The following is a 26,644-nucleotide window of genomic DNA, read 5'->3' on the forward strand; positions in this document are numbered from 1 at the left end:
GTCCCTGCTGTGTGCTGTCCCAGGCTGTGTCCTGTGAGATTTCCCCTGCACCCCTGTGTGTGTGTGTGTGACCAGCACATGGCCCAGGGACCACAGGCTGGCACGGACCAGTTTCCTGCTGGGCAGGTCATTCATGGAATTGGCCACACACCCTCCTCCACTCTCTAAAAGTCCTCCACTTCCATAATCCTTCTGCAGACAGATGTTTCCAGCTTGCCCAAAGCAATACTGCCATAAAAGCTGAGAGGTGAGAGAAAGCAAACCAGACTTCACCTCTCTGGTCCCTTTTATAAAACAGGGAACAATCCCACAGTTCACTGAACACAGAAGTCTCTTTACTTACAAAGCCACGTGTTTTTCCTGGCCCACCCATGTGGGTAGAGCTGGAAGTACTCAATTATGTGCTGTTCAATACCTTCCTTTTGTACTGACACTGTTAGTATTTTTTAAGCTTGTCTAAGACTGCTAAATTCATATTTGTCAGTGCCCTGGGTGTTTTTTATAACCATGCTTTTGCTACTATGGGTTACATTAGAACTGTAGCACCAAAGAGAGGGGTTTTTTGTTCCTTTATTTTTCTTTTTAAAAAAGCAACCTTTTAAAGTACTAAAATTTTAAATCTCATTTCTGTTTTACCCTCAGCTGTATCCAAGGATTAAACCTAGACAAAGAAGCTTGGCATGAAATAGTACAGAAGCCAGATTCTTGAAGTACTAATCATGGATAACTTACAGGAAAAAAAGTCGATTTTGTGTTGGTTCCAATATCATGAGACTTATTTCAATGACAATGTAATTTGAAAGCTATGAAAAATGTGCTCTGAAAACAAATGAAGGATTGATGCATTAGCAAATGGATGAGGGCATTGTACAAGATGAAATAATGCTTACAAGCAAATGAAATTCTGCTGCCTTTGGTCAAATCAAGCCATTATGTTCAAGTACCCACCCAGCTGTCTTCAAACATGGCAGAAGAGAGTTTCACTTCTTTTCTGCATTAAATACAAGGACCTTTTGAAATTGCCATTGAAGGAATCATCATGAAACAGACAACTTGGCTTTGTCCAAATTTGTCCCGAGGCTTTTTCCAGATGGGAGAAATTGAAGTGTGTGCACAGCACCCAACTGCTTATTGCTGGAAGCAGAATGTTTGTTAAAAGAAGCTAAAAAAACTGAAGTACATCTGAAGAGTGACAACCACATGACCAATCCATTAAGCAATAACTTTTAAAAAAGCTGTAGCATCTTAGAAATTTTATGTATTCAAAATATCATGTGCTGTAACAGAAATGTAGTTTTAGATTCCTCTTTTTACAAAGAGCCTCATGTATTTATTGTATTTTGTACTTTGAAGACTAAGTGTAGAAACTTTCTGTAGTCCTTGACAATGTACTTGTTTTTATTCTTCTTGTTTACTTCACCATTAAACTTTTGTCTCCTCTTATGCTTTAACTCTGGGTATTTTAATAGTGATTTTTATTAGAAATGTTACTAGTAAGACACACTGTTGTTGTACATTACATTAATTTTCAGCTACTTTCTCTATTAATCTGAACCCCTCCTCCCCCAGCCATTCAAGGTAGGTTTAATTGTGCATTTAATATTGAGATGAAGCTGTTAGTGACACATTGTTAAACTTCAAAGCTAAGGGACATACTCAAGGAAAAAACCCAATTTGGCACAAGTATTTTCCAAGTAAAGCCTTTCCTACAGAGCTGTCCTTTCTATCTTTCTATTTGGCAATAATTTGATAGTGAACAGTATTTAACAGAGGAGCAAATAATTCCTTAAGGGTATTTAGAAAGTGCCTTCTAGGTAAGTCCTACTGCTTTCTGAAAAGGTGCCCATAAGGAACAATTAGTTTCTAAGGAAGAAATTTCCCCACAGTTCCTCAGGTGGGGAAGCTAAAGGCAGCAGCATTGAGTGTGGGGTATATAGTATCAGTTATCTATCTTAGAGACCTTTGGCTGTTCAAGCATGAGTCTGTAAAATTACCAGCTTATTTAACATTTCATTAACTGCCACACATCCACAATCAGCTCCAGCATGCTGGTTTTCCCCTTTAAAGGGCAGCAACTTCTGTTCCTCAAAGCAAAAGGCTCTGCATGTGCACTGTGAGGATCTATCTCTAAGAAAAAACTAAAAAGTGCTTATTTTCAGCAGAAATAACAGTCTGGCAAATTTTATTTCTACTTTTTTTTTTTTAATTTAAATACTTTCTTGTATTGCAAAGGAAGATAATAAGATACAGGAACTCAAGATGCCACCTGAAAGCATGGGCTTTCTCTTGGAAAAATCTTGTTGCCAACAGCCCCCTGCTCCAGGCACATCAATGCTCACTTTGGTAACAGATGTACTTGCTATTAAAATTCTTTAAAGAATATTTAACTAGGATAGTGCTGGGGCACTATCTCTGAGTACAGGTGTTTAGATATGCATTTCTATGTCTTTACTAATTTCAGATATGCAGGATGTTGTTCAAAAAGCACTTTTTAAAACCATATTGTCAAGCTATAATGAGCTTTTCTTCCCGAAGTCCCGTAAAATGCCTTAAATACAAAGATATTAGCAAAGCAGTGTTTTCAAAACTTGCACTGAGGATTGATACTAAATTAAAGCCTTTGTCCAGAGGCTGTATGATATTAGGCACAGACTGTCAAACCCATAAAAATGAGGTTGCAGGTTCTTCTGTGGAAGTAGAATGCGTTTCTTCTTGCAATTGCATGCAAAATCTGCTTGCTTTGTGTAAGTTAAGGCACATTCATGTTGCATATTACTTGTATGTAGCTTGATTATCTTCACCTGACCATGCTCTGGTTGAGGTCTCAGGCTGATGCCCGTGGCTCAAATGACAGTGAAGCACAGCCACTGTAACAAGAGAGAGAGGAAAACAAGGTTAAATTTAGTGAAAAGACCTGTAGCAAGCATGCATAGTGGCATTTCTAGCATACAGTCAGCCTGTTGTTACAGAAGTAATTTTAGAATCTTTCCTGAGTGTTTGAAATTTATATTTCACTTAAGTCAGAGTTTTGGGATTCTTAGGTTCAGAAATAAAGTTATGTTCAGGTAATAAGCAAGTCAGACACATGTAGGAGGGTACTTTTCTCCAAACTTAGTCCTTTCTACAGGGCACACATGAAAGGCAGAAAGAAAAACAGATGTGAGCAAGACTGTCAGTCTTGCCTACACAGCTGCACCTACATTTTGGTTTGTGGACAGAAAAAGCAGGGAAGAAGCCAAAATTACAGCCAGCAAAGGGATAAAGGGCTTCTGGTGCAAGTAACTGTGTCTGTTAGAGAATATGTTGTGATGCAGGTACATTTTTAAAAGTTAACCTCTCTGAGGCTGCTTGTGTAGATAAAGCCAGCACAAATGTGAGTACTTAAAACCAGCCATCCTCAGTCAGACTCTACATTTCCCCCCCCCCAAATTAAAACAAATGTTTTAGAGCTAAATGAACTTACATTAACAAGGTTCAATTCTATTGTCCCACTTTTCTCAGTATCCAGTTTTCTGAACATTTCTGTGGTTGGAGAGAGATGACAGACAAGGGTAAATACAGGAACTAATTTGAAAGTCTTCCCTTTCTTTGTGCTTCAGGATCAATAAGGAATTTAGTCCCAGCATCTAAAACTTGACAATGGCTTGCACTCCAAATCAGACAAAATCATTGTGCAGGAGCAAGACTGAACATTTTTAATTGCTCTCTAGTATTTTTAAATTTTTAATCAATAGAAGAGTTGTTTACAGGGAAGACTCTCTGTGGTTCAGCAGCCTGGCCTAAAAGACTGATTCCTGGATCTAGGAGAAGCCAGATTAACATCTCAGCTTTGAATTTGTTTGAGCACCTTATCCTGGGCTTCATGGACAGTTTTCCTGCTGGAATCCCGAGGCAGCAGAGCCTGCCTGGTTACTGAGGGTGCACTCACTGAACAAGGTTTCGAGCCGAATCAAACAGCGCACGAAGTTGTCAAAGTCAATGACGAGATCCTCATCAGCAAAACGAGCCACGATGACCTGATGTAACTGACAGTTCAGTTTGAACCCTGGAAATACAATGCCAAGGATTTAAAAGACTCTTAAAGACCATTAAGGACTTTTAAAGACTATTTCCAAAGAGTAAACAAAGGTACAAAATGAAATGCCTGATCCTGCGTGGTGGCAGGAGAGGAAGGCTCCAGAGTGCCCAAAATTCAGTAAGTTAAGATGGGACTGTATGGCTCTGAGCATCTCTCAACCCTGCTTGAAACTGATGGAATCCTATAAGAGAAGAATAGACAGATCAATATAAATACCTGCTGTTTCCAGTGCCCTCCTCATCTCATATGAGTTCATGGTACCTGATCGATCCACATCAATTTCTCTGTAAATTTTCTGCAAAACACAAAACCCAAAGGGAAACCTTGATAATAATGCAGAGCGTGGTTTGGCCTCTGGCAGAAGTGAAACATCTTCAAATGCAGCCTTTAAGCACTTTACAAGATTGATCTGAAGGACTTGGTACTTACTTTTTAAAGTCACTTTTAAAAGAAATTAATATAAGTTTTTTTTATGCAGTAGCCAGAGCAGATAAAGACAAAACCTGGGGGACTACAGACACACAGTCTCTGCTCTGGGAAAGGTGACTGTGCACATTGTATGGCACAAATCAGTCTACAGCCACTTCTAGGTGTGATTGTTCTCCCAGAGGGGTTGTGCTTTACCTGGTATTTCTGAATCTTTGTCCAGAGGGTGTGGAACTCCTTCAGTCCCAGTTTGCCACTCCCATCATTCTTCTCTGAGTTAAGGAAGTTTGTTCAGAGGGAAGAAAAAGGGGTTTCCTCTCCCTCTGCTGGGTTTACTTGCATGGGCAGTTATGGCTTAAAAAAAATTGCAAACAGAAGAGGGATTCAAGTCCTCTCTGAAAGACTTGTCCTCTCCCCAGGACTCATCCTGTTGAATACACAATTGTTGTGCAAACTATCTTTCTAAATCATTAAGATCATTAATTTAAATCATGACCAGCTCACAAGCACTTTCTGCACCCCTGCTTCAGGTCTCTGTCTTTCCACTACAAATATGAACGAGCCAGGATGATTCCATTTTGTTCTGCATAGTGGGTTCAACACCTACAGTTACTGGAGCGCACAAGTCCTGGGTCTGGGTTCTAAACAGGAAAAGCCACAGCCAAGCCTGCTATTTGGGGACCTTCAGCTCTTGAGCAAACAGCTAACAAAAGAATCTGGGCATGGCACTGCTCCAACACCTGCCATGGAGTGCCTGTGGGCTGCTGTATTTTACACCAAATTACAGAAAAGTATCACCTTGTGCTGGTAATTTTCCCTTTTTCCAACTCTGCGGTTCAACTCCCACTGCACAGAGAAGCTGAACACAACTATTCTTAGACCTGAGCCTTCATCCTACGCTTCTGCCTGTATCTTTGGAGTAGCAGTTCCTAAAATCCTGCATAGTCTCTGCTTCCTGTATGGCATGTCAAAACAAACCACTGTATTTGTGTCCCTCATTTTCCATTTGCTAAGTCCCTGTGGCTTTGTGATGCTCTTACCAACTCCAGCCAGATAATAGAGAGGTGAAACAACCAAGGCCATCCTCACCATGCTGAGAGCCTTTTCCCAGCACAGACATCACTTTGTCCCCAGCTAAACCAGAACACCCAACAACTGGGAAGGCTTCCAAGCAGACTTTGATAGTGGATTTTCCCACTGCCTGGGATAACACACCTCTGAACTACAATGACAAGGGAGTGGTTTTCCTAGGGGAATCAGGGTAAAGCCAGCTCCTCCACCTCAGGAGCTATTAGTACACCAGGATGGACCCACCAGGGAGCAGGGGCTGCTGGCACAGGAAGGGGAATGTCATCTAGGAAGAGCTTTAAAGGATACATCTAACAGGTCAACCATTATTTTGCATGTCTCAATACTAAAGCCATCAGATTTAATATCTTGGCCTGTAAAGAAAGAGCAGAAGACAGGATTATCACTGCATGCTGTACCACAACACCTTCCTAAATAGCTCATGAGCTCTCCAGCCAGCTTTTATTTGCTCCAATGGTGCCATCCTTGGAGCTGGGATGTGTCCCCAAGCAAACAGCCTGAGTAATCTGGTCTGTAAGCATGCTGCAGGAGCAAGAGACAGAGACAAAAGCTTTGCTGCTCTTACTGTCTGCCTGCAAAGTGGACTTCTGTGGGCAACGTGGGCTTCCAGCTTATGAAGATCAGCAGGAGGTGGCTTCATCAAAGGCTGAAGATGAAGCCAAGCTTGGTAGCCAGCAACAGCCCATTGCTGGTTACTGGCTGCTGCACCACAGCCCTGACCACCTGCTAAGATTTCACTCTGGAAATTAAAGAGACACTTATTTCTCCAAGCACTTGTATCTTGAGCACTGTTTAGCAGGAAGGAAAATAATGCAAAGCCAAGCTAGGAATCTCTTCACAGAAACAGAAGCCCAGAGTTTAAAGCTTCTCTTTCTCCTTGTCCTCCTTAGGGACACCCCAGACCATTGGCTGGGCTACTGCTTGAATCACTCCTGGGTGGTTCAATTCCAAAACAGCAGCAATATCTCTTCTGATTATTGTCATGGATTATTCAAATCCACCCCTCTTCCTGGCAGCCAATTCCCAGTGGCAGATGCTGGGATAAAAGACACCCATCTGTACCCTGCCAAAGCACACATCTTGTGAGACACCTTCTGGGCTGGCACAGCCCCAGCGTTTCTGCAGCCCCCCTGAAGCAGCAGAGAGAGCACATGGTTGTGGCCATATGGAGAACCAAGCAGCAGGTCTGGGGCAGAGCCCAGGCTCTGACCCTGCCCAGGTCAGCAGTGCCCTCTGTGCCCCCATAGCCACTGTGGAAACCTGCTGGTGGCATCTGAAGCTGCTGGTGGAGGAAGGCACTCACGTTTAGCCAGGATTTTATTCAAGATGCTGCGCAGTTCGAAGGCAGAGATCTCTGCATCCTGTGGAAAAGAGGAAAACAAATTTCTCACCTTGAGCTCCTTTGGGTAAGCTGGCCAATTTCTAACACCCCTCTGAGTTCAGCTCCCTTGAATGGAAGCAAGTGGGAAGCTCTCCCCACCTCCTCCCATTCTCAGGAGCACCACCAGTTCCCAGAGATTTGTGGCATTCTCTGAAAAATCCCTTCACCCAGGATTTTGCTCCTGGGAAGCTGAGAAGCCTCAGAGAAAAAGGAAAACAATTCTTATCTCATTTGCTTCTCCTGTGTTGTGCTCATGTGGAATGTGTTTGGAGATTGTTTACCCACAGGTGATTGTTCCATTGGATTCTGGTGTGAGTTGTTTTGACTCTTTGGCGAATCAGGGCCAAGCTGTGTTGGGACTCTGGAAAGAGTCACGAGTTTTCATTATTATCTTTTTAGCATTCAGTAAGTATCCTTTCTCTATTCTTTACTATAGTTTAGTTTAGTATTCTTTAATATAATATAGTATCATAAAATAATAAATTAGCCTTCTGAGAACATGGAGTCAGATTCATCACTCCTCCCTGCCACGGGGATCCCTGCAAATCTAATAGAGATTAGCACACCCAGCAGCAAGGTGTGCCCGAGGCAAGAGCAGCCTGGGGAGAAGCCCAGCCCAGCCATATGCTCTGCCCAAGGACAAAATTTGGGCCCTGCAGAGATAAAAGTCAAGCCCACAGTTCAAAAGGAGCAGAGATTGTTCACCAGGAGCACTCCCAAATCCTCTGTGGGAGCAGGTGGGTGACTGCACAGGTTCTGGGATGCACAACTATGCCCACACTTGAGAGCTGACTCTGCACAAGAACTAAACTCTGTCCTGGGGGAGGCAACTCTCTTAGCCACTTATTGTATTTGCAGGGTCCCCCATGGCAGGAAGGAATGATGAATCTGACTCCATGCTCTCAGAAGGCTAATTTATTATTTTATTATACCATATTATATTAAAGAATACTATGCTATACTATACTAAAGAATACAAAAAAGATACTTACAGAAGGCTAAAAAGATAATAATGAAAACTTGTGACTCTCTCCAGAGTCCCGACACAGCTTGGTCCCAATTGGCCAGAGAGTCAAAACAACTCACACCGGAATCCAATGAAACAATTGGATTCCCCATCACCTGTGGGGAAACAATCTCCAAACATATTCCAAAGGAGCAAAGCACAGGAGAAGCAAATGAGATAAGAATTGTTTTCCTTTTTCTCTGAGGCTTCTCAGCTTCCCAGGAGCAAAATCCTGGGCGAAGGGATTTTTCAGAGAATGTGAATGTGACACCCACTCACCAGGATGCCAGTAAGATATTACCAGAAAAACACTCACATTTCCTGCTAGCTGCCCAAAAAGCTTTTTAAAGCTGGGTTCAATGTCATCTTCACTGATCTCAGTCTGAAAAACAGAAACAGAGAATGTCAAAAGGGGGAAAGTTTCTGCCTGAGACAGACTTAATGCATTTCCCTGCCCTTAGTGAAAAATTCAACTGTTGAAGGTACAAAGTAGTTTTTACTGTGATTTTATTCAGTTTTATTTTCAGGGGCACCTCAAAATACTGGCAATTGTAAATGGTGGAAAAAACACCCAGTACACATGGGGTAGCTGCATTAGTAGGCAAAGCATCCCCAGCTCCAGCAAGACTAAACATATGGTGAGCCACTAGTTACTGCTGGAGCAGCATGACATGCAGAAAGGGCCCTGCTGCTGAAAGCTGCACTCCTGGAGTCGTGGAGAACAAAGGGAATTTCCTGGGGCTCCAGTTAATTCTTGAGATGTACCTCTGCCTGGGAAGTCCAAGTTCTAGATAAAGGACAACACTCGTTTCCATTATATTCCTGAGGATATTTCCATTTGCCTGACATCCAGATATGGATATTGAAAGATCTTTTCCCATTTTCCCATAGTGGGACAACATTTCTTGATAATGCCTATAGAAACATCACCTTGCACAAGGAACAGGCACTCCAACCCCTTACAACAAAATTATCTCAATTGAAAACATTTCATTTGATGTACCTCATCAAAATTGCCTTCAATTTCATCATCTATCACCCTAGAAAGAGAAAGAAATCAATATTAAAATCAAAACAAGTCATGTTTATGATGCTTTTCCTTCAAGCTTCAGTTACAGAGAGGTTTTTTAAAATATGGAAATAACAATGAGCATTCAAAAAAATTACTGGATTAATTAGCTATGGACACAGCATAGCATAGGGAAAGTTGTATTTTGCCAGCTGTGGCAACAAGAGTTTGAAAAGACACTACAAATTGTAGTGCCACAGACAGGATTTTGGGGCTCACACAACCTTTGGGTCTTTTTTTGCCTGCTTAGCACAGGACCAGGTTCTTGGGGACAAATCAAACTTTAGTCTAGTCATTTCTTCTTTAAAACAGCAAAAAAGTGAGAGCCCTAAAGTAATTCTGATGTGTCTCATGCTGAGGGAGCACCAGACCTACAGATGGCACCCAAGAACTCCTAACGGCCCATCAAAAGCTGAATAATGGATTATTCAATCCAACAAACACCCTGGCTTTCCCACTGCTGCAGGAATATGCAGCAAAATATTACAGGACAGAGGAAGGCTTCTGCTTGGTTTGAATCAAGGCAACTCAATCCTAAAGAGCCCACAGCCCTTCCTCAGGCTTTAGCCCAGCTGCTCTTTAAGATGTGACATGTCTAAGCCTTTTAAATTTTAATTGAATAGGAATTGGGATAACAAAAACAGTAAAAATAAAATTTTAAAACGAAAAAATATAATAATAATAATAATAATAATAATAATAATAATAATAATAATAATAATAATAATAATAATAATCTCCCCCACGTGCCCACTGCTGTAATATGGTCACCACAAGCTACCTACGTGGAGTTTGCATTTTTTTCAGAGAAGACCCTGAGGCAGAAGTCTCCATTCTTGTCGGGCTCAAAGGTGGAGGGCACGATGATGTATTCCCCTGCAGGCAGCTTGAAGCGGTTCAGCACCTCCCGGAGGTTGATGAAGGTATTGGATTTTTCCCGGGCTTTGTTGGTGAGGAAGAAGTTCTTGCTCAGATGAATATTTGTCTGGCCAGAAAACTTAGGAAAAGCAAAGAAAGGGAGAAAAAAAAAACCCAAACACTGCAGTCTGCATGTGTTCACGATTACAAATTTAAAATAGCTTAGACATGTCTGGGGAGAAGGAAATATAAAAGATGTCCTTGAAGCCAATATATTCAGCTTGTCAGAACTGAAAAAGAAGAGAAAGGGAGTGGCACTCCTGAGATGTGGCTGCAAATGTATTTTGCAGATCATTGCAATAAATCATTTGGGTCATGCTTTTGTTTTGCAGATGATGATGGGTGGCTGAAGACATTGGGCACATTCTTCCACCAATCATTTTTCTTTAAATTGAGATGGCACATGAGCCATGTCCCTCTGGTCCCCAGACCTGGTGCCACCTGCAGCTCAGCTCTGCCTCCCAGGCCAGCCTGCCTCAGAGCAGAGCCTGCTCATGGAGGGCTCCAGGGATAAAAAAACCCCAAAATAATGAAATAAAATGATATTTGGAGTGAAACATCTAGTGAAAGGTGTCCCTGCCCATGGCAGGCAGTTGGAACTGGGTGATCTTTAAGGTCCTTTCCAACCCAAATCATTCTGTGATTCTGTGATCTTCCAGAATGAACTATTTTTGCAGAGTCTTACAGGTGGGCTGCTTCAGCTCTAGAAGCCAGCTTCAGGAATGTGCATCTTTCAGAAACCTCCTCCTTCCTCCCCTCCCAGATTTTTAAGAATGAAGAAAGAATTTGAAAAACCTGACAGACCTGCTGCATAATGGGAGATAAAACTTCACCTTCTGGGGTAAAGAACAGTGAGAATCAGTTTTCTTATGGAAATGAAATATTTGGACAACTAGGGTGAGTGACAGAGTACTGCTAAGGCATTTAAAAAGTACATAAGAAATTTAATTAACCAGCAGCACCATTTCTTTTCCTGATGAAACCATACTTTACATAAAAACCACTGGTTTGGGCACAGCCTCAGGAGCCACAGGATGCCCCAGCTGCTTCACACAGACCCCCCCCAGGGACAGCAAAACCCAGTAATGGGGTTACTCAGGGGTTTTGCTGAGCCTCAGTCCTTGCTCTGAGGAACAGCAGCTCAGAGGCATTGCTGCATTGCCACCCCTCTGTGACCCCCAGGGTGCACTATTAGCTGCCTGCAGGTAGAAATAGAGAGAAACCAAGAAACGGTGGTGCTTAGGGAAATGAATATAAACACCTCCTTGGATATTATTCATGAGTCAAACATGAACTCTGTGCAAACCTGGAAAAAGCAGCTCTGGGGGAGCAAGTGTAGGGCTGGGCTGAGAGGAGAGCCACAGAAGAGTTGCTTTGGGGAGTTTTTGCAGCACTGAACACTCTTATCCCAATAGAGGACACTCTAAAAATGCAACATGATCTCAAGACCCCTTCCAGAATCAATGGCCTATAACTGTAGACTCTGTGCAGTCATGTTGTCCTGCAGGGAAGTAGGATCCTCTGAACCTCTTCTTCCCACCAGCCACTGAGCCCCAGCTCTGCACCTTGACCACCAATCCATGGCACATACCTCTGGGGGCACCTGCAGGGAGAAAAGGACAGAGTTATTTTGCTGGTTGAATGGTGAATGGCATCTCCATCTTCTTTTCACCATTATTTAGCAAGGACAGCCACATTCTTGGGGGGAAAAGCAAAAAAAAAAAAAAAAAAAAGGCAAAACAAAAGAAAAAAAGACTTGGCTTGAGAGGAAGATAGGTGTTGAGCCCACATCACCCAAGGCCAAGTGCTGGCTCAGCTCACAGCTCCATCCCTGAGGCAGGTGAGGCTCACCTGGGGCAGCATGGGCACAACCACAGCCAGGCTGGTTGTGGCTTCCTGCTGAATCTCCTCCCTGCAGCCCACCAGGATTTTTATTGTAGGCTCAATTTCTCTACTGTTTCTCCCCATCTCCTCTTTCTCACTCCTGGCTCTCTGACTTTTCCATCATCAGGAAAGGAGGCAGGGGCTAAGCAAGCACAACGCAGCTTTTTGTTTCTTTACAGCCTCCTTGCTGCAGCTGCTGTCCAACTCAGCCCATCTGAGTTCTGATGGAAAGCCCAGTCTGGGAACTGCACTATCCCATTTATGGGAGAGATTAAATTAGATTTTCCCTTTTCCTCCCAAGCCTTGTCAGCCTTCCTTGCCTCATAAATGGCAAAGCCAATGGTGTGCATGTCCTCGCCCATCTTCCTCTGCTTCCGACGGTGCTTCTGGATCAGCCCAATGAGGAAAGTGCAGCCCCCCTCAGGATCATCAGGGTCCTCATCTTCTTCCTCCAGCTTGATCAAATACTGAGGATTCGTCCAGAATGTGTCTGGGAAGTGGATTTAAGCAAACTACTCAGAGGCTTCTTTGATAGCAACCGTGATGATATTTAAACATGTCAGAGGTGACAGATGTAACTCTGACTGCCAAAATCAGCTGTTAGAGAGAAAACCAATGCACTGCCCTGCCCAATCTCACCCCAGCCTTTACAACCACAACAGACCCTCATCAGGGAGCCACATTTCCCACACTTTTTGGAGGTTAGTCCTAGATATCCCATAAGCCATCCCAAACCATCTCCTGGAAGCTCCCAGAGAAAGTACAAGCACACAAGTAGAAGGTTTCCACATTTTCTTACTTGGGTAGTTCCTGCAGCCCCCTGCAGTGGCTCCTCTCCTCCAGTTGCCATCCAGCTTCTGCAGGCTCCACTTTTTGTACTTGTCACTTGCCAGGGTGTCTGGAGTCAGGTTGCAGATCTCCAGGCGGGAGTAATGCCTCAGGAAGTCATTGAACGCCATCCTGTGGGAGAAATGCCACTGGCAACCTCTCCTCAGCAGGGTTTTTCATCCCATTCCATCACCTTGTCCATCCTCCCTCCCTCCACTGGGATTCAGCACCAGGGCTTGGGGTGAATTTGCACACAAACTGGGAGAGGTTGTTTTGCATGAATAAAAGCAGAGCAGCTGACATTCCCTGTCACCATCCTATTTTCTGAAAAATCTCTTGGCCCAGGATTTTTCTCCTGGGAAGCTGAGAAGCCTCAGAGAAAAATGAAAACAATAATTATCTGATTTGCTTCTCCTGTGTTTTGCTGCTTTGGAACATGTTTGGAGATTGTTTATCCAACAGGTGATTGTTTCATTGGATTCTGATGTGAATTGTTTTGACTTAATGACCAATCAATTCCAAGCTGTGTTGGGACTCTGGAAAGAGTCACGAGTTTTCATTATTATCTTTTTAGCCTTCTGTAAATATCCTTTCTGTATTCTTTAGCATACTTTAGTATAGTATTCTTTAATATAATATAGTATCATAAAGTAACAAATTAGCCTTCTAAGAACATGGAGTCAGATGCCACAGGGCACCCCACAAATACAACAATTCCCTTCTGCTGGAATGTGACACTCACCAAAATTCCCCATCCTCGTGTCTCCTGGTCAGTCGCTCCCGCACCTCAGGGTCAACACCACTCCAGTTTGGGCAGCTGGAAGAGAACCCCACAACAACTACAGCCCATGGGAAAGGTGAAACTCTCATGTGGCTGTTCTGGCACAAGATCTGACTTTTAGTAGTTCCAGAATTCTCAAATCACTGCAGAACTAAAAATAGATGCACTTGGCACATAAAATACTTCACTTCTCAAATATCCAAGGTAAAGGATGAGAAACAGAGTGTTATTTTGAGAAAGTGTCTGGACTAAGACAGAAAAAGGAAGAGTCAGAATAAAAACTGCCCAGCCACAGAAGTGACTAAACTCCAGCTTTCATGGCTAACAGCAGAAATGGACTTTTAAAGCCCTTTTAGAAAGTGAGTTTTCAGAAGCTCACCACTGAATCCAGGCTTTTAAATAAGCAGAAACTACAGGGAGCTTTCTAGGATACACCAACCAAATCTCTGCATCTTACACAAAGGCTGGAATTTACATGAAAGGCACCACACACTGTGATGGCTACCAGGGAGATGACAGCAAGGGGATGCTTCTCTCTGAAACAGTTCCATGTGAACACCACATCCAGACAGGACTTACAGAGGAATTTCAGGAAGGGAACAGACAGAAAAGCACAAAAACACAACTGCAACCCTGCAGGAAAGGGCTACTGGCAACAAGGAAGCCATTGACTCACTTGTCATTCCATTTCCCAGTCCACTCCACTTCTCCCCAGGGATTTCGGATTCTGATCAGCTTCTGCACGGTTCCTCGGAAGTTCACCTGATGGGGTCAGAAGTGGATGGAGAGGCACCAGGGACTCAGCACCACATTCCCTCCCTCATCCTCTCCAGTAATTAAAAACGTGACAGAGCAAGTATCTCGGTGCTGGGCATGACAACATGCACACGTTTGGTCCAAAAGACAAAAGTGCAACTGGTTCTGAGTGAGCTTCACACAGCCAGGCTTGTCCAGAGAAGTTTTACAGCATGCACAAACCAAAGCCCATGAAAACCAAAATGTCTGATGTGTGCTGCTAAAAAATCACCTTTGATAGGCTTACAAGCAAAGGGAGTGTAAAACTGCTATACAAAAGCTAAAAAAGCAGGTACAGAGATATTTCTCAAAGACATCACTAAGATACAAATTGTCTCTTCACATTCAAATGCCTTTTTACCTCCGTGTTTATATGTTAGAGGAGCCAGGACACTGAGACTGGCCACAACTCCTCTGACCACACCAGTGCCCCACAGAGCAGCAGCCTCAGCCCCCCTCTTGTTACCTGCAGGTCTCTGCAGTCCAGAGATGACACCCCAGATGAAATATCCTTACAGAGTCTGCACAGATCTCCAAAGGAGCAGCCTGGATAAATCATGCCCACTTGTGAACTAAGGTGAACAAACTCCCTCTTCCCTGCTTTTGCTGTGAGAAGAAGACCAAATGCACACCCACAAACCAGCACAGCATGTCAGCAGCTTTCTATACCTCACCCTGAACTTTCAAAAAGTATTTCAGAAACAATTACCAGTGAACTAAGCAAAAACCTGCTGCACACATGGAAGGATGCCATGATCTGCTTCCTTTGTTTTGTCTTCACCAGTCACCCACTCTTGGGCAGGCCTCTTGTGCTTGGACACCAAGCCCAGCTGAAATGTGCTGCTCAGCAGCCACTCTGGGGACAATAATACTTTTTTTTTTTTTTTTTGCTCAGGACACTTCTTGCTGTGCTTCTGAGGTAAAAAAAAAAGTGTGGCCTGCTGTACAGAAGTTCACTGAAGAGGACAGAATGCCTTCTGCACAGAGCTGCTCACTGGGAAATAGCCATGCTCATGGAATAAGAGGGGATTGTTTTTTGGTCAAACACCCAAGAAGGCAAATCTGTGTTTATCCAAAACATGCCAACTAATCAAGCATTCCTTCAGAAAGAAGAGACTCACAACCCAATCCAGCAAAATGGGTGACACTTGGGAATTTGCAGTGTTGAAGATGGGTTTGTGGCTGCCCCACACAGACCCTGCTGCAGCCTGGGGTGGCACACCTACCTGCTCTGCCCCGGTGACCGAGTACGCGTGTCCCTTCACCAGCTTCTGGGAGGTGACTGCTTCTGTTTCTGCAGCACTGGTGATCTGCAGGGCAAAGGACATCACTGACTGCAGCTTCCCATGGGCAGGGGATCCAGCAGAGCAAAGCTTCCCCCTCCAACAGAGCTGTCAGCTCGCTGGGAGGCTGCAGGAGTGGCTTGGCTGCTGCACCACAGCCACAAGAGCGACAGAGCAGGGAGAGGGGACAGCAGCACGTGGGGTGGTGCTGGGATCCCAGGGAATATGCCATGTTTGTGGCGTGGGGTGCACACCAGAAGCCTGGCACTGCAGCAAAGTTCCCTCCTGGCTCCAGAACACTCAATGTGGTGCAGCCACTCTTGTGCACCTCCAAAGGGGATGCACACCATAAACTCCAAATTCTCAAAGAACCAGCAGAAAAACAGGGAGTGACTGGCGTGAGGCTCCACTGGGATCACACCCAGCTCCAGCAAATTTCAGGGTCAAGACAACCCCTGCAGCTCCAAAGCAGGGCGGGACGTTCCTGTCCCTTTCCCCAGCCCTGGGATCTGCCCTGCAGGGCAGCAAGGGAAGAGGCTGAACTTTGGATGCCATTCCTACCTGAGGGCACATCCCTCTCAATTTTTCAGAGCCACTGCTTGGGTAGTCCAGCCTTTAAACACTGCAGAGAAAAGTCACTTCTTGCCAGACAGTGAATGTTTAACCACCTATGAAACATCTGGCTGTCACTGTCTTTCCACCATTTCAGAAGTGTGTGACCTCTAAACAAGCATATTTGAAGCTTAAACAAACAGAGAGGATTGGATGGAGCAGGCAGGATTCCTGCTGTCAATTACTACCCAACAGCATACTCTCCATTTAATGCTTAATCTCTGTGTCTCTATTTCTCTTACAGAAGAGAAGGAAAGATTTTGCAAGCTTTTTATTTTTTGCCAAGGATAAACTCAGCAACAGTTAATTTACACTCCAGAAAGTGGCAGCACTTATCAACAACATAATATATTTACTCTCCCCCCCACCCACCCAAGGGATTTGTTTAAGTCTGGGGCAAAAACCCAGATGTCAGATTCTTATCTAAATGCAAACGAGTAAAACAGGCCTTGAAAATACCATGAAGTCAAATTGACATTAACCAAGCACTTTTCCTGCTGTGAAGCTTCCCTCTCCTGGGACTCTGATTTAACTTGAAAAATGGGAGGAAACATTTACATTTATATCATGAATGGAGTTTTTGTAAACAATTTACCTTCCCTTTAGACATAACTAAGATGCAATCTCATTTGGGAGGAGGGTGATTATCACAATAACAATACCTAGACTCATTTCAGTAAGGCTAAAAGCAATGCTGAGTCCTTGAAGGCAGGGCCAAAACTCCTCTTTTCTTTCCCATGTGGGTCCAGCTTCTGACAACGTGTCTTCCCATAAAACCTTTCAAAGGTCTGGCAACAGTCCGAGCTTCTCTGCTTCAAGAACAGAGCCCAGAGTTTTTGGGAACATTTCAGGTACAACTTGTGCAACAAAAAGGCTGCAGCAAGGATGGACATTGTCACCTCTGAGCACCTGACTGCAGGAGCCATTAGCAGCAGCTCTCTCAGCCTGTGCCATCCTGCTGCCAGGCTTTCTTAGGAACACAGATACCCATCAGCACCCCTGACAAGTTCCCTGTGTGATTCATTACCCTCAACCTGCCACACAGCAGAAGGTCTCATGGAAGAAGCACAAGGGAGGGAATGAATTTTTTACATCAGCTAATTAAGTTTAGTTTCAGCCTATCCCCCACGAGGGCACATGTCTGAGTCACAGCTGTGGGTGAGATTCTTCAGGCACAAGGCAGAGCAAGGAGCCACAGGCAGAGGGGGCTGGCATGCTGTGTGCAGCTCCTGCAGGTGCAGCACAGCTCCACCCCCAGCCTGTGTGCGCAGCAAGAGCCCAGAAATAAACCTGCTAACTCACATCAATGGAGCAGCCAAGGAGAGAGCCTTTCTGGAGTGCCTTCTGGATGATCTTGAAGAGGTTGGGGGGTGGCTTCTGCAGCTCGTACCACTCTGCAATGCCACCAGTGAAGTCCTCGAAGCCTTCGGTGGTGGTGCCACCAGAGAGGGACTCATAGGAGCCATTCAGCCTGCACAAAACGGAGGACAGACACAACCATCAGGCTCCCTGCTCTCTTCTTCTCACACACACACAACCATCAGGCTCCCTGCTCTCCCCTTCCTTCAGGAGAGGCACTCAATGTGCCAGCTGTCACAGCATTGCTGCTCATTCAGCTTTGCTTCTTAGACCTCTGTACTTGGAAAACCCAGCACAAAATATTAAACAATCATGCATACACCTTGCAGGTTCAGTCGTATCAATGACAGGAATAATGAACAATATCTGAAGAAAAAATAATATGTTAAAAAAAAATTAAGACCAAACAATTTGCCTCTCTAGTTCCACAGTCTTTAAATCCCTTTAACAGTTAAGGGTCTGAACTTCAACAGATCTAAATTTCTTAAATCAATTCAAAATAATAGAGTTGGAGGACATAACTCCTCTCTGGCCATCCCAAAAATGGAGATTCAGATATGAGCACTGAGCACAGACCTGGGCACACGGACTGATGTGCTCTGCACACTGAAGCACTGGCGGCTGCCAAGCCCTCAGAGGTGCATAGAGCACACAAAATGGAGCTTCCCAGGCTCTAGTGACAGCAGGCTGCTCCAGAACAGCCTCACCATGAGATGCAAGAGCTGCTTTTCTTGGCTAGCAACAAACCCAATGCTTTTGGCTCCTTGTCTCAGGCATCTGTCAACAGAGCGGTACCAAAGGAGCCATTGTGGGATACCCCAGCAGAGAGCCATTTCCTGAGATACCCCAGAGCTGCAAAGGCTAACAAGCAGACTGACACTCTGAATGCACAGTCACCATGCAGCTGGGGGTGCTGTGGGGGATGTGAGTGGGGGGAAGCCTGGCCCCTGACTCACTTGGCATAGGCCTTCTCCAGCAGCGCGCTCCAGAACTCGCCGCCCTCGGCCGAGTGCACGAAGAGCAGCTCCCCGTTCTTGGTGGGCAGCCTGTCATCCACCACCACGTCCACCCACTCCCCATACTGCCAGAACTGAGGGAAGAGAGCACAAACATCCATCACCATCCCATGCTGATGCATGATCACCATCCCATCTCCGGCATATTTGTCTTTGAACGTCGATGTCTCTGGAGAAAAGCAATGCCCCCGCCCCAGCCAGCTTCACCCCACCCTGTTCAGGGATGCACATACTCACATACCCTTCCTCAGGGAGGAAGGACCACAAAGGCAGCCCCTGCTCCCAGATCTTTGCTTAATGGCCTTGTTCCTTCCACCACCCTTTTTAGATGTCTCCTTTTTTCTGTCTGGCTTTTCGACATCCCACAAAGCCATGCCAGGAAACATCACACATGGATACATAGCCAGCCACATTGGCTCCTGCCCAATAGCACTGAGAGGAAAAGGCTGTTTTCCACATACCTGGAAGTGGAAAATTCCTGCATATTTATCCTGGAAGCTCTGGTCTTTGGGAACAACACGGGCCAGAATTTCTTCATTCAGGGTGAGAGAAGCAATGGCTGCCAAGAGCCAACAGTCTCCTGTAAAAAGAAAAGGAAAATAAAAAAAACCAGACAGCATTCATTATTCAAACTTTAGTTTTTGCGCTGCATCAGGATTGTGCATTATAACCAATAATTCCCTCAGATGGGATAGGATTATCCATCCCATCACTTTATCTCTCAGATCAAATATCCTCCAGATCCAGGCAAGTGTTTCCTCAAGACCAAAGTCATTAAAAAAAAAGTCAAAGCAAGCTTTTTCTGACCTACCACCACAGTGATCACTCATTCTGGCACCGTTTGAAAGAAAACTTAATATTCAATGGGGTGCCTGTATGATAGGAAGCAGCACAGAGAAAAAGCAAAGAGCCTGTGGGCACACACTGGTACTTAGGGGTGTAATTTCTCCTCAGAGGTGTTTTCTCAGGCACAGGCTGCATTATTTTCCCTTCTCCAAGGGAAAAGTTTAATAAACAAGTTTATTTTAACAAGTTTAATAAACATGTTCCTTGTTATCCAGACACATGTCCTGCAGGCAAGCTCCCTTTAAGGTTTCTTGCCAGCCTCCCTGCAAACAGGAGCTCCTTTCACCTTACACATCTCTGAGGCTCTTGCTCCAGGCCTGTCTGTTTAGTCCCATGTCTGGTGTCCAGCACAGTCACCAGAGAGCCAGGAAAGGCCTGAAGGCAGGCTCTGTTCCCAGCCCCACACACCTCCTCATCCTGCCTGGGATGGAGCCAGCACCCACCAGCCCAGCCCTGCACACCACAGGCTGCCTGGACAGTGTTTTTCCACACCATCTCCTGCCACACAGAGGGAGGAAGAGACCTCAGCTCTGTAAACATTACACCTCTACTTTCTGGAATTCTTTTCAGAGCCCAGTTTTACTTTTCCAGAGCAGTCACCTCTCTGCTCAGCCATGGGCCTCCTGCAGCCCATTGGTGAGGTGGTCAGAGATTTACAGAGCCAGATGATATTGATGCAGGGCACCTCCAATGTGGTGAATCATGTGCTCTGACTCTATGATTTCAGAAGGCTGAACAAATGCTTTATTGAGCTATATTACACTAATTTTTTATTCTATTATATATATATATATATAATATAAAAATTATTCTAAATTAAAGAGAACCCATGGCTGTCTGGAGACAGTCACGACACAGCTTTGACCCAATTGGTCAATCAATCCAAACAACTCTCACCAGAGTCCAATTAACAAATCACTTTGGGTAAACAACCCCCACAACACATTCTACATGTGCCAAACAACAGGAGCAACAAGTAGAGATAAGAATTGTTTTCTCTTCTGCCTCTTGTGCTGCCTTCCCCAGGAAAATCCCTTGGAGAGAGAATTAAGTCTCTCTCTGTTCAGAGAATGTGGATGCCACAAGATGATGCCCTGACTGCCACAGCCCAACACAAAACTCCTTGTTACCATCCCCAGATCTGCTGTTCCCTTGCTTTGTGAACAGGGGGCAGTTGATATTGCACAAGAGATCCCACAGGAGAGTCCTGCAGCATTGCAGCTTCAATGTGTGAACCTGCCACGGCTGTCAGCTAGCAGCAGTCCCTACACAGCCACCTCTCTGCCATGGGGAAAGGCTCAAAAGCTTGTGGGTGAGAAGCTGGGATCCAAATGGGACAAAGTCTCAGGGTGAATGAACTCTAAAGCAGCTCTGGAGGTCCAAATGCATCACTCAGGCCCAAATTCATCACTGCTCAGACAACACCAGCAGGAGCATGGACAACCTGCAGCTCCCTCCAGGCTTGGCACAGCTGACCCCCAGCAGCAACATCTGTCCCACACTTCTTTTCACATCTCAGGAAAGGTAGAAGAGGTGAAATTGCAGAAGAAAAATAATAATCATAATAATAATGAATAATTTCAAAACCTAAGGTGCTTTTACTGCTTCACAACCTGGAGGGGAAGAACTGAACATAAAACTTCCCCTTCAGCCCCACCTCTGGCTGCTTGTACTGGAATGGAAAAATCAGCCTGTCAGAGAAGTTTTCCAACAGGAAAGTCACCTTGCTACTCTCCTGTGACAGACCATGAAGCAATGATGAAATTCCTCTCCCTGCTCTGTCACAGCACATCCAGCTGGCCCTGCAAAGTGGGGACTCCTCTCACAGCCTCCTTCAAGGAGCTGAGACCTCCTCCCTGGGAGCTGCATCCAGAGGCAGCACTACCCACTGCAAAGGTGTTTGCTGGGAAAGACAGAGCCAGGAGGAAAGAGTCTGGCTCAGAGGGCAGCTGTCACACCATTCTTCCCAAGAAATATTAGTATTTCTATTCCACAGCCAGGGCAGGGGCTGGGCAGGCAGGGAGCAGCACAGGGAGAGCAAATGAACAACCCAAATGGCCACAGCAGCTCAGGAGGGCTTGCTCAAGAAGCTGATCAGACCTCCAGATGGTGAACATGCACTCCAGTGCTGTAACACATCCTTGAGTCATGCTTCCCCTGGAGGTAAGAAGCAAGGAAATTCCAGGGGAAACACCCTCCAGAGCACCTCCACGCCCACAAGCAGAATTTATAAAGAATTTCCTTGACTTTCCAGCTGTCTCATCAAGGCAGACTGAAATTACAGCCTTTTGTAGAAATCTCTGTTGAAGCTTATACTGGTTTCTAACAAGAATTTGGAATCAAACACAAATCTTAACTTTGAGAGCTCTGGGCAAGGCCCTGAGGTTTAAAGGCAGCTGCAGCATATGTGGAAAACATCCTTTGGTTTCCACAGTTAAAAGTGCCCAACAGCCAGGATTTCATCTCTACCTTGTGAACAGCCATCACTAAAATAACACCTGATAATTCCAACTCTGGATGAGAACAGATCTTGTGATTCTACCTGGAACCTTAGCACCAGGCAAGCTTGAGCAGGGTATTTACCAAATAGCCTGAACTTCCAGAACTGGTGCTTCTGCAAGGTTCTTGACAGTTATTTTCTTTTGATAGGGAAGGAAAGTCCAAGGAGAGGCTGACAGAAAGGTTGCTTAGAGCCTGAAAGGAGTGTTAGCAAGGCTACATTTATCATAAATAATTTTTGTAAGTGAACAGTAGGCAGGACAAGGTTATCACAAAAGGGAATATTCTCAGGCTGTGAGTTTATCTATAACATATATTATTAACAAGAAGTGCTATTTTTTGTCCTGTCATGCTTACTTTTTCCTGCTTTCAATGTTTTACTTGTAATTTCCATATACCCATCTCTGCATTTACCTAATCTCCAGCTCTAAGAAGAACATTGGGGAAAAAAAAAAAGTAATTGCAAGGCAAGCATAAACGGCCCTAAGGGCTTAAAATTAACTATTCTGGAAAAAAAAAAAAGGCAAACAAAACACACCATCAAATGCCTGAAGGGCTGTAAGCAAAAGGCAGCTCCTCTGGTCACTGCACAGCTCATGTAAGAGTATGGGGTAAAAGGAAAAATGTACATTCGGCCAATCACAGAGTCATCATTATTTTAAAGCAGTCTTAGATTAACAGCTACAGAATGTATTTATGTTAATTAATTAATATTAATTGTGGTATTAAATAATTAAAATATTTAATTTTATTTTAATTTAATTGCAACAGTTAATAAAATAATTATTATTAATTTAATTATTAATTAATTAAATTAATACCACAGCACTCCAGAATGTTTTCTGGTTACAAACACGAGGCTGTGGCAACCCACTGGCAGTGGAGTAGCTGTCAGCATGAGAAAACCAAGGGTCTGATTTGGGAAATTCAACCTCTTCAATTTGTTATTTTTTCACACCTTTGTTACGTGAGGAGGAGACACCTGCATGCAAACAGCAGCTGGGAGATCCCGTGCTGTTTACACCCCAGTGTTGTGATACCATGGTGACATCCACTCCAAAAAAAGGTGGCTAAGGGTGAACCAGGCTTCTCTGGCTTTGGAACCTCCCCTCAGCTGTAATGAGTCACCACATCCCACGTGCTGCCATTTGGAGCCAAACACCATCACTGACTTTGCAGGTCTGATACTGCAAAACCAACTCCAAATCCTCTCCTTCAAAAGTCTCTCCTAAGGAAAAAAAAACCAAAAAAACCAACAAAACCCAACAACAACACACCAAAACAAAAAAAAACCCAAAAACCTCACAAGGCCAGAATAAAGGATAATCCAAATCCCAAGGGGCAGAACTTTGGTGTTTGGAGAACCTTTTCTGCACTGATGATCAGCTATGCCTTACATGGATCACAGTTTCTTATAGTCCAGGTCCAAAGCAATTGAACAGATTTATGCACCTGGCCAAAGACTCCTGAGCTGAAAGAAACCCTGCTCATTAGCTGAGCTGTTTGGTGACACATTCCCTGCCAAGAAGCTGCCATGCAGATGTGCTCTGGATGCCCCATCTGTCCCTGCAGCACTCCCAGAAGTTCTGAAGGGCTCAGCAACAGCACTGAAACTCCCCATGGGCACAGGTCTGTTGCTTTTTGATCAAGCCTTTTGGGGGATAAATGAGACTACAAAAGCTTCCCATAGAAAAGAAGCAGGATAATAAAAAGTACAGGTTTCCAAAAGCACCTGGCATCTTCCAGTGCAATCTTCTCTAGAACATCCTGAAATGTGATGGGACATGAACATTCAAAGTAAATACAAACCTCAAGTAAATGTAAGCTTAAGCAAATTTCTCAATAGAAATGCTGGTGTCAGATAAGGCAGTGGAAAAAAAGAAAAAAAAAAGAAAGCATTTGTACAGTGCATCTGCCAGCCCCATTGTGTGAAAGAGCAGAGATTCCATCCAGGCTCTTTGGAACTCAGTGGCTACACAGAGATAAGATCAAAAGCATCTAATTTTTAATCAACAAGTGTCACACAAGACCAAAATCCTGCCCAGATTAATGAGACAGACAGGAGAGTCATTGCAGTACTTAGTGACAGTGAAAGAGGGGATACAAACAAGAGCACTGACAACCTCTGAATCAGATTCAGTCAAGAGTACAAAAATACCAGCTGTGAGTCACTTCATATCCTCTGGTGATACCATAAACCCCATGAGAACATCTGACTGCTCCAAAGAGCACTAGGGCAGCAAATGCTTTCATCAATTTAAAAACAGAGTTTGGTATTAGCAACAGCAATTTCACAACTTGAAAATGAAGCTTCAGATCTTTCATTCCCATGCCCTTGCTGCCACAGCATCTGCAGAGAAAAGCTGGAAAAGCAGAAGGCAGAAAGCAACTAAGTGACTCCACTAAGATCTCTACAGAAATGCCAGATGTTGAAATGGCATTACAGTAAACTTTAACTTCAATTTGAAGACCTTCATACCAGAAAGTTTCACAATAAAAAGAGATAACAGATGTCTGGCACATGTGTTTAAGCACTGGGACATGCTTCATGCCAAAGCAGTCATGGTGGGAGACATGGTCTAGGGTGGAGAGAGCGCAGGAAGGAAGGAAGCTGGTGACATGGCAACAACTTTGCCAAACCCACACCACCAGTGATATTGGGGCATGGGCAGAACCAAGTTCATATCTAAGTGTTTTCACTGTAATGGATTTTTTATACAAATTGCATCTGGTTGTCAAAGCACTAACCTAGAAACCATATTTTTCTGAATGAAAACATAAGCACAAAATATAAACTTCTCTGCTGGTTCCATTTTTGGACACGAACCCGCAAATAGCAGCAGTGGGACTAGAAACTAAGAAGTGGCTGTGTGGTGAATATTTGAAAGCAAACAAAGAGAATTTGGTTCCTTTGCCAAGTGCAGGAGCACAGCACAGCTCATATTAGTCATGTTTCCTACAGGAGAGCTCTCCCTCAACCACACTGTCTGTCTAATCCAAACTACTCTCACTACAGCTATGGAGCAGGAGCCCACTACTGCTTTCATTTCACTTTAGTTCTTCTCCTCATACCTCTGCAGACATCCTCCAGCTAAAACCCCTCCTGTCAGGCAAGGCAGGAGAGAGGCTTCCACACTGGGATAGCTGTGCCCTCACAGCCAGGCTAAGCCATTTGCTCCCCACTGTCCCCTGGCACTTCCCTGCAGCTCCCAGAGCTTCCCTGGAGAGCCCCACCAAGGGGCTGCCATTGCACGAACTGAGCAGAAGCCTTGGCAAAAGCAGAGGGCTCACAGGCTGGCCCATCCCTCCTGAGACACCCCAGTTTTGTCTTCCCTGAGAGCTGGGAATCCCCCATACAACTTCTTTTCTCTCTACAGCATCTCCCCAGGTTTCAGGAGAGTCCTCCTGCCTAGCAGAACTCTCTCCCACTGGGGAAAGGGAAGTCCTGCTATGCACACAGCTGACTGTTAAATGCAGAAATGAGCCAGGCTGCTCTCAGGCACATGGATATGGATGAGAACATGAAAGGAGCTGGCCATGATCAGAAAATCCATCAGGAAACCAGCGTGTGCCGCCCCTGCTTGGTGCACGCAGAGAGGCTGTGCTCAGTAACCACACACATGCAAATGCCAAGGAAAGGCGAGAAAGGTCTGGTTTGAAATGAAGGGAGGTGGGAGGATGCAAAAGGAGGTATTCACAGCCGTGTATAAACCGTGGTGGCCTGCACAGAGAGCTCAGCTTTGAGCCCCACCTTACCTAAGGCCCCTTGGCAGATGTCCGTGCGAGTGGCTCCTCCCGCTATGAACTGGGGGGTGGCACACAGCTCCTGGCAACAAAACAAGCCCGGCATTACACCTGGCCGCAGGTGAGGCACGGAACGAGGCCACACTTGCAGCAAATTAACCAAACCATTGACCACAGCAGCGAGCACCACAGAGATGGAGCGGGGCAGGAACGGGTGCGGGCTCCAGACACAGCAAGCACAGTGAGAATCACGCTGGTGACCAAAGCTCGGGTGCAGCCAGCTCACTTCACAGGACGTGCGCTGCATTTTCACATGCACAGTGCACACACTGCTCTGCCATTACCTCCCCACCACTGACCACACCAAGGTCTTTCAGAAGTGCCTGGAGGCACCCCGGAGTCCACCAGACCCCATGGCTCCCATGGCTGCTTCGGGAATAAACCGCACGGTGGTCAACTCTGGCTCTGCTGAAGGAAAGAGTTATCGGAAGGGACAGCCCCAAGCGCTACCCAAAGCCATCTGTCCACACGGGGAGTTCTGCATGGAGAGCACAAAACGACTTTTGTGACTCGTTTGTTTCCCAGGCAGAGCCAGCCACGCTGCCAGCCTGTCCCCGGAGCAAAGGGGACCCTGCGGTGCCCGGAGCATCCGCACGCAACGAGAGCGCCGCGCCCCGACCGCCGCCCCCGCACGGCTCAATCCACCCCAATTTAGGGGCTGGGGGAAGCGGGAAGCCGGGGGATGCTGTGGAACGACGCTACCGAGCATCCCCCCATTCCCCCGCCGCCCTACCGTGGGTCTGCGCCAGACGACGCCCTGTGTCTTGTGCGAGCGGGGCCCCAGCTCCCGGTAGCCGAGGGCGGTGGGGCCGGCGGGGAAGGAAGGGTCCTGGAAGAGCCGCCCCTCCTGCAGGCACTGCTGCCGCAGGGCCCCGAAGCGCTGCCCCAGGTAGGGCACAGCCCGGTCGTGCCGCCCGGCGCCCAGCGCCACCGCCCGCTCCTTGGCCAGCGCCTCCGCCATCCCCGCCAT

The 26,644-nt window shown here is 45.4% G+C and overlaps 2 protein-coding genes across 2 annotated transcripts in view; one reads left to right on the top strand and one right to left on the bottom strand.

The window, feature by feature from the left end:
* Window positions 1-1,451, top strand: part of TP53BP2 (tumor protein p53 binding protein 2) — a 56,785-nt gene extending 55,334 nt beyond the window's left edge. The window contains exon 18 of the mRNA XM_036379684.2: window positions 643-1,451. Within this exon, the coding sequence (XP_036235577.1) occupies window positions 643-684 (42 nt within the window). The 3' untranslated portion in view covers window positions 685-1,451. The remainder of the gene's footprint in view (window positions 1-642) is intronic.
* On the bottom strand, window positions 555-26,644 carry LOC118684658 (calpain-2 catalytic subunit). The gene is made up of 21 exons (XM_036379687.2): window positions 26,408-26,644; window positions 25,627-25,696; window positions 18,987-19,105; window positions 18,466-18,599; window positions 17,453-17,621; window positions 15,482-15,565; window positions 14,137-14,222; window positions 13,422-13,496; window positions 12,651-12,811; window positions 12,172-12,341; window positions 11,559-11,570; window positions 9,835-10,046; window positions 8,984-9,020; window positions 8,297-8,362; window positions 6,897-6,954; window positions 5,882-5,946; window positions 4,703-4,771; window positions 4,295-4,373; window positions 3,929-4,045; window positions 3,464-3,522; window positions 555-2,867 (listed from the first exon to the last, which is right to left on the bottom strand). The coding sequence occupies exons 1-21, from the start codon at window positions 26,642-26,644 to the stop codon at window positions 2,844-2,846; spliced, it is 2,103 nt and encodes a 700-aa protein (XP_036235580.1). The 3' UTR covers window positions 555-2,843.

This window comes from Molothrus ater, chromosome 3 (genome assembly GCF_012460135.2).
Source record: "Molothrus ater isolate BHLD 08-10-18 breed brown headed cowbird chromosome 3, BPBGC_Mater_1.1, whole genome shotgun sequence".
Classification (NCBI taxonomy): domain Eukaryota; kingdom Metazoa; phylum Chordata; class Aves; order Passeriformes; family Icteridae; genus Molothrus; species Molothrus ater.